Source organism: Hippopotamus amphibius, chromosome 1 (assembly GCF_030028045.1).
Source record: "Hippopotamus amphibius kiboko isolate mHipAmp2 chromosome 1, mHipAmp2.hap2, whole genome shotgun sequence".
Lineage (NCBI taxonomy): Eukaryota > Metazoa > Chordata > Mammalia > Artiodactyla > Hippopotamidae > Hippopotamus > Hippopotamus amphibius.
Window position 1 is genome coordinate 79,811,498 of NC_080186.1, and position 8,410 is coordinate 79,819,907.

General features: G+C 40.8%; 1 protein-coding gene across 1 annotated transcript in view; it reads right to left on the minus strand.

The window, feature by feature from the left end:
* Positions 1-8,051, minus strand: part of ROR1 (receptor tyrosine kinase like orphan receptor 1) — a 37,582-nt gene extending 29,531 nt beyond the window's left edge. Inside the window, exons 1-3 of the mRNA XM_057717437.1 lie at positions 7,947-8,051; positions 5,512-5,829; positions 3,694-3,939 (exon numbers count right to left, since the gene is read on the minus strand). Coding sequence (XP_057573420.1) covers positions 3,694-3,939; positions 5,512-5,829; positions 7,947-7,992 — 610 coding nt within the window. The 5' untranslated portion in view covers positions 7,993-8,051. The remainder of the gene's footprint in view (positions 1-3,693; positions 3,940-5,511; positions 5,830-7,946) is intronic.
* Positions 8,052-8,410: the final 359 nt, after the last annotated feature.

The following is an 8,410-nucleotide window of genomic DNA, read 5'->3' on the forward strand; positions in this document are numbered from 1 at the left end:
AATTGTATAATTTATACAGTATATACAATATATGTACTCTATAGTCTAAATTGTGTAATTGTATAATTGTATTCTGTAGTCTAAATTGTATAATTCTTAATTCAGTCTCAAGGTTTCCCAAACCTGCCACTACTGACATTCTGGGCTGGATCATTCTTTGCATGGCCTGTTCTGTGCGTTTTGGGGTGTTTAGCAGCATCCCTGGCCTCTACACAATAGATGCCAGCAGCATCCCCAACCTCACCCAGTTTCGATGACCAACGTACCTCTAGATATTGCCAAATGTTCCCTGGAATGCAAAACTTCCCCCGTTTGAGAACCACTGGTACAGAACAAAGAGCAGTGAGTGGCCCTGGAGATAGGAGACCTGGTTTCTATTAACTAATTTGTGTTCTTGGGTAAGTCCTACCACTTCCCTGGGCCTTGGTTGTCTCATATGTTAAAGTAGGGCAGGAAATTCCTACTTCATCTTTCATGATTTTTGTAAGGATGAAATGAGAAAAAAATCAAATGCTCTAAAGAAATGTTATAAAAGTAGGATTCTAGTATGATTATTTTGTTAGAGGTAGGCTATCAAGGGGCAATTACAAGAAGCCTTGCCTTGGAACAACAGCTGATGCCGACCTGCTCTCTTCTTTAATTCACACCCTGGGGAGCCGCTGGCCTCTCAGCAGCTTCTTATTGATCACATGTCAAGGATTCCCTGTTCCTTTAATGGATGTATTTGTGGCTTGGCCTGAAGGATTCAAAAGGAACTGTTTTCTTTCAAAATGAAATGAAAATGTTCATTTTAAAAAAAGTATTATTGTAAGTGGTGAAAACTGGCTTGTCATCTGCAGATTTAACTTTCATCTGAATTTCTCTCTCATGTGACTGGAATTAACCAGTCCTCAGAATTCTGCAGATTGAAATTGAGAAAGAAATATCTCAGAGTTTCCAACATCACTGTACTCATTAATACTATAATAATATACTGAGCAATACTATGACGGATTTCTTCATAAGCAAGGGAACATGTTTTGATGTCATATCATGTTATGAGAATTAGTATATTGAAATCCAGAGGTTCAGACTATTGTCATTCTTTTATTTATTTCTGAAAAATCTTTAAGTAGGAAATAGCAGAGTGTCTGGGAAAAGAGCACAAGCTTTGAGTTTGGTCAGAGCTATATGCAAATAGATGAGGGTTCAAGGTCCAGTCCCATGAGTTGTCTCATTTAAACAAGTCCTTTAACCTTTCTGAACCTTGGTGGAATACATCAACAACATCTATCTCACAGTGTGGTGATGCGTTTTAAATGGAGGTGAAGATGTAAAGCACTATGTACAGTGCAGGACATGGTAGATAATATAGGTGGTCTATCTGTGTCCATGGTCTAAAAGACTGTTCAAGGGTTTCTTTCATCCTTTGGAGAGTGTGTTTGGTCTGATAGCTTTAGGAACGCTGTTGAAATGAAAATCAATACTTTTGAGGTATCATTTCGAGTCTTGACTTCAATTGTAGTAAAGCTTGAATCTGATTATCAACAAATCTTCCTGTTTATGAACAAATTATCTCCCTATTTCTTTATTTTTTACTTGTATTTTATTTTTTAAAATTGTGTTCAAGTATAGTTGATTTACAGTGTTGTGTTAATTTCTGCTGTATAGCAAAGTGACTCCGTTATACCTATATTGATATATATTCTTTTTCATAGGCTATTGGATGTAGTTCCCTGTGCTATAGGGTAGGACCCTGTTGTTTATCCAACCCTACGTATACTAGTTTGCACCTGCTAATCCCAAACTCCTAACCCTTCCCTCTCCTATTCCCCTCCCTCCTGGCAACCAAAAGTCTGTTTTCTGGGTCTGATCAGCTCCCTACTTCTGATGAGGACTATAGTTGGAAATTAAGGGTCAGAAGTCACCTAAAGGACAATGGCGTTCGCCCAGAGTTGAGTGACCAGTGCGTTTCTTCCTTAAAAGAATTCATTTGGTTTCCTTAAGGACACACATCAGTCTCCTGAGACAGCAGAGTGGAGTAAGCTGTAAGATGAGTTTGGAGTCAGACAGACCAGTAGGGTGACTCTGTTGCTCTCTGAGCCTCCGTTTCTTCATCAGCAGCATGGGGGTGAGTATAAATAAAGCCTCTGAAACTCTGAGAATGAGGCCTGGCGCATGGGAAGTGCTCAGTAAGCACCGCTTTTATCCCTGGCTCTCTTGCAGATCTTCACACCTACCTGGTGTAGGAGAAGGGAAGGGGCAACTAAGTAGGTGATTATAAATCTACATTTTATTTTATTCCTTTCCTATTAAGGTGGAGTATAGCATGTGAGAAACATCATAAAGTTTAAGTGCAAACCATTTAAAAAATCCGGGATAATTTGCTTTGAAGTTTCCAACGGTGGCTCTGGAAGAGTTAAGTTCATAATTTGTTCTTTATGCTGCATGTGAAGGCGTTTTAAAGCAGTAACACAGAAAGGGTCCGGTTACCTCTTTCTCAAACTGAGTATGTTTATCTACACAGCCATTTTGCAGGAAAAGATAACACGGTAACAGGTAACAGGTAAGAATGAAACTGTAGTATAATAGTTTCTCAAATTTTCAACACTAAAGGTTCTTTTAATATTTTTATTACTTTTTCCTAATGACCTCTGTAGTATGTTCTAGCTTCCTCTTCTTTGCTCCACAGCATTTGTGCTAACTTCTACTGTATCACACACACTGCACTGCGATTATAACATGAATCATATTTTCTTCCTTTTTCAACCTCCCTACTCCATAGTGGGCTCAAACAATACTTGCTAAACTGAGAACAAGGATTCCTTTATATGTGTAGACTACATACTAATGATAATAAATTCCTCTTTATACATTGACTATATAATAATTATACTAGAAAATATTTATTAAACATCTACTATCTTCCAGACATCATAGAGTTTTTCAGTTAACAACTCATTTATTCTCTCAATAAACCCTGGATGTATATCATTATTCTCTCCATTTTAGTGGGTGGCTTTCCCGTGACATCCTGACTCTCCCACTATGCCTGGGAAACTCAGGTGACATTACCAACAGAACCAGGATCAGGAAGACGAATCAGTTCCAAAACAGTCTGAAGCTCCAGGTGTCACCAACATTTTCATTCTCTTTCTCCTACCCTCCAAACATTTTCTAGAAAAAGGAACAAACTGACTCGGAAATTTCGTCTTCCTTCCATGCTTGTGCAGTATAAAAGAATGAGACAGAGGACACAGTTTATCCACAGCTTGCCCTGGATCACTGAGTAATGGCTATAGATTCATCCTCCCTTGTGGGTGTTCTCAAGGACATACGGAAAACAGTTCTCTTGCTGCTTCCAATACACCTGTTGTGCTAAAAAAGATACCCTTGGACACGGACCATTGTGGGTAACGTCTTTCACTACATGAACAATGCTGATGAGCTGTAGTTCCGGAGAGACGGTGCCCGTTATACTAACACAACCACTGCGGGAATAAAACCAGTTTCCTCCTTGAGAGTGTGCTTTGGTACCCTACAAAGTGTTTCATGTCAAAACAGCAAGGTCTGTCTATCCTGAAAACAGGGTTTGAGATCAAACAAACGCTATCAACCTCCTCTGCCCCCTTACATGATTCTCCTAAGGGAAGGAGCATGGAGTGGGGATCTTTTAAAGTGGCTGAATCCTTTAAAGGCAATGATGGTATTTACCACATGCTGGGATGTCGCACAGGTCAGACTTATAGTTTTCATCCAAGGTGAAGCACCAGGGAGCTTCCTTCTGATTCCCTGGGTTGCGGCAGTAGGAGTGTCCTCCATTCAGCTCCGGGAAGCGGAGGGCAGTGAAGGTGTGTGTGTGGGGATACTGGGAATTCCACGGCTGGCACTGGCGCCCTGATTTGGTCACACTGACGGTCCCCCGGTAGTCTTCACCTGTGCTGTTATAGCACTTGTGATCTGAAATACACAAAAGAAGAGCCCAAACTGTGAGAGAGAAACAGAGGAGGGGCAGGAGCTCCGAGCCAGCAGTTTCTGGAGGGAGGAAGTGAGATTACCCTCATGGCTGAGGCTTCCCTGCTGGTCAGGGCCACGCGGCAGTCTCCCGCTTGCTGGGCTGGGACACAGAGTGGGCCTTGCAGTGACATTCCTGGGAGGATTTACAGCTTACGCTTCAGGAAGAAAACCAGTCCTCCACAAGTATTTTTCATGTTGAACACAGAAAAAAAATCAGAACTCGGGCTGGACCTGGGGGCACAGGAGCCGTTTCCTAGTGAATGGTGCAGGGACTGTTCTTTCCGTTTCTGCTTGGTGGCCTTAGACAGGAGTCCTGTGATAAAGAATCTAGCTCTCAGAAATCGTTAATTAGTGGCAGGGCACTATGGATTTCTGACAAGGGTTAGGGCCATTGGCGTGCACTGGGCACCCTTGAGAAGCCGGTCCTATTAAGTCCTCCCCGGGAAGGCTGTTGCTTGAAACCACTGCACGATGTATTAAGTTAAAATAAACGGAAATTTGGAGGGGTAATGATGAGAGGAATAATAGTAATAATGATGATATTGCTATTGTTATATGCTAAGCATAGTTCTAAGCATTTTAGGTGCATGAATTTATTTAACGAATAAAATAGTATATTAACTACCGGAAGGAAACGAAAACAGTACCAGTGAGTGTAATATAGATGAATGGGAAATGCACAGAAAAACAGTCTTTTGTTTGATGGAGGAGAGAAGATGGAGGATAGAGGTAAGTCCCCATATATATATATTTTAAATTGTGGTATAATACACATATACAATTTACCATTAGTGCATTTAGAACATTCAAAATATTGTGCAACCTTCACCACTACCTCATCCTAGAACACTTATAGCATCCCTCAGAGAAAGTCTATGCTCCTTAACCAGTTACTCCCCACTCTCCCCTATCCCCTACCCCTGGCAACCACTAATCTGCTTTCTATCTCTATGGAATTGTCTACTCTGGACATTTCATATAAATGGACTCATACAATGGTGTCTGACTTCTTTCTATGACATATTTTCAAGATTCAGCCATGTTACAGCATGTAACAGAATTTTACTCCTTTTTATGGATAATAATATTTCATTATGTGGATATACCACAATGTATTTATCTACTCACCCACTGATGGACATTTGAGGGTGTTTCCACATTTTAGCTATGGTGAATAGAGCTATTATGAACCTTTCTGTACAAGTTTTTGTTTGAACACCTGTTTTCAATTCTTTTGGGTATATACCCAGGAGTGGCATTGCTGAGACACATGGCAATTCTATTTTTAAGTTATTAAGGAACCAGCAACCATATTTTAAAATTATCATTTTCATGCAACTTCTTAAAGATAGGCACTGCATCTAATCCACCCCAAATGCCCAGCCCCCACACAGTATTTGGCCCATGGGAAGGTAATCTGACTACCAACACGAATCATTACTGGGGATCAAGGTCCAGTTTCCATGGGGTTGCCGGCCCCCGAGGCAGCACAGAATGTCAGGGGCGGCCACCTACTTTTATTTATAGGATCCGCCATGGGAATTCCAATCCGGATACAGTTTGCAGCTTCGGGGCTCTCTGGCTGGGGGAGATCTTCACAGTTTGGTAGTTTCAGCCTCATCAGAATCATGGGATTTGATCTCGCAAAAATGTACTCCGTTTGACACAAGACATTTTCCAGGATTTCACATTCATCACGACACAGGTCCCGGGGCTTTGGGACAGATGAGGTTTCGTCACAGTATGGGAAGGCGTAGTGGCACAGGGAAGGAATGGCGAACTGAGAACACTTATCAGATAAGTGACTGGAGGTGCCGATCATGGTGAAGGCAGCTGGAAAACAAACACAGTTATTAACTCCCAAGGGCAGGGTTTATCTCCCCCTGTTATCTAGTCAACAGAGATCAGATGTAAACACACATTTGAAGGAATCTGCTGTGCTCAAATAGACAAGGCCAAGAGAAGGAGATTCATTTCAGATGTCTAAGCAGCTTACTTTCACTGGCTTGAAAAAAATAATTTTGACTACAAAGTTAAAAAAACAGGATTGGGTTACATATGTACCGTTTCCTAATAAAAAGAATTAATTAGGTTAAAGTACAATATATTTTTCATTTTTACTACAAAGCAACAGAACTTTGTGTTTCATCCGGTACTTTTTATTAATTTTGTGAGGCTTCTAAAACATTTGACAGCTGCAGGGCAGAACTTGCTTTATGCGGTGGCTGAGGTTGATCAGATCACAGGATTTATTTCTGTGTCTTGCCTTCGAGTTGCTGGATGACTTTGGGTAATTTGTTTAATTTCTTTGTGGCTTGAATACTTTCTATTTCATCTTCTGAAAATGAGGCAACTCGTTTGGAAGTTCTCAAACAGCACAGCTCAGTTGTTCCAGTGTGTATTACAGAATATTAGTGATCACTTAGCCTAACCTCTTATTCCTGTACAAAAAGAGCGCTAGCCTTTGCCTACCTCTACCGACAAGGAGTTTATACCCACAAGGCAGCCTAAGAGGTTGTTGGTACACTGTTTCCTAAAGCATGTTCCTCAGAACATTAATTCTATAGAATGTTAAAAGTGTTTGAGAAATTGGGGTTCCATAACCAAACAAGTTTGGGAAATGCTGTGTTAAAAAAGTTAAATGGATTAAAAAAAAAAAAACAACTGTAATACTTTCCAGTAAGCTGATGTCCATTGAATATGTACAAGAGAGGATTAATATAAATGGATGACCAAATATTTATATCAGAACTTCCATTTATTTTTGTGAATACTTAGTAAAAAGTATGTTCAAATGTTCTTTTACTAGATTGAAATATATCTTCAGTAGTTCCTTCCCATCAGTCCTGCTTCTGCTCTGGAATTTCAGTCTTTCCTCTTGAAACCCTGAGGGCTTTAGCAGTTGGCAAGTACATCTTGCTACAGTTGCTTCTTCAGGTTAAATACCTCCCCTGGTCCCCTCTTAGTTCCTTCAAAATTCTCACGGGACATAGTTTCTGGACTGTTGGCTGTTCTACGTGCCTGCCTTGGGTTTGTTCTTGCCTCTCTTAAATCCTAGGGTTGCCAGATAAACTACAAGGCACCCAGTTACATGTGAATTTCAGATAAACATTTGGGACATACTTATACTAAAAAATTATCAAATGTAACTGGAGGTCTTGTAATTTTCAGTGCTAAAGCTGGCCACCGTATTAGAATTTCAGAAAGGCCATTTTAATGTGCTGCAAGGGTACAGGGCACAGAGACATAATAATTACACTAATGGGAGAAGCGCAGCCTGCTGTAACCACCAGAACTAGGTGTATGAAATCGTGCAAGGTGGCCGACACTATGTACCTCATGTGGGCTAGGTAGTGCTTCACTGTTGGATTTCCTTTAAAAAGATACTTTCAATTCAGAAAAGTGAAGGGTAAAATAGAGAAAGCTAGAGCAGGAAGAGACCTATGATCATCTTGCCTGCTTACTCACTTCACAGGTAAAGAAAGAGATTTCCAATGGAGAGTAAGAGACTTTCCCCAAAGTCAAAGTAACGGCAATATTGGGGTTAGCATCCAGAATTCTAGACTCTAAATTCATCTGCTTTCAGTCCACACAATGTTGCTTCCAAACAGTAAGCTCTGTGAGGGCAGAGATGTACCTGGCTTATTCCCCACACCATCACCATCCCCAGTGCCCAGCCTGGTTCCTGGTACACCAAAAGCAATCAATAATATTTATTGAGTGTTTGAATGAACGTGAGACTTCTCAAAGCCTCCTTTTCCTCTAAGGGCAACCTTCAATAAATTATTGTAATGTAAATTCCAGAGCAGAGATTGTATCTCCTGCTTCTTTATGGCCCTGCTTCTAACCCGTATGCTAAGCTTAATCCTTTGTCAGGAGAAGAGCTCAATAAAACTTCTGGTGAGAAAAATTGTTATGCAAGGTATAAATAAAATTTCATTGCTACCTACCTGTGATCTGATTTTCTATTTCCCCTTGCATATGCAAAGACTCCATATAGACAGTGCGGTTGCCAATAAATCTTGCACATGCAATCCCTCTGTAGGGCTGACAGAATCCATCTTCTTCATACTCATCTCTAGAAACAGAGCACAGACATCAGCTGGTACAGTCAACACATACAGTTGGCTCTGACTGCGCGATGCCCCAGACAGTCACTAGGGGGCGCAGTCAGGCACAGTAGCCTAAAGACTGGGCTAAGGAATCCGGCTTTTTTCTGTTTCATCCATCGTTTAAAACATCTGCTGGTCAGGTTGGTCAAGTTTCCTTCACCCCCAGACAAATCCTCCTGAAGCACAAAATCATCGCTAAATATGGGAGAAAACACTTATTTTCGCAGCTGGTGGGTTGGAAGATGATGTATTTGTAAGAGTAAAGAGGAAATGAGTTGGAAATCTGGGCACATGTTTACAGT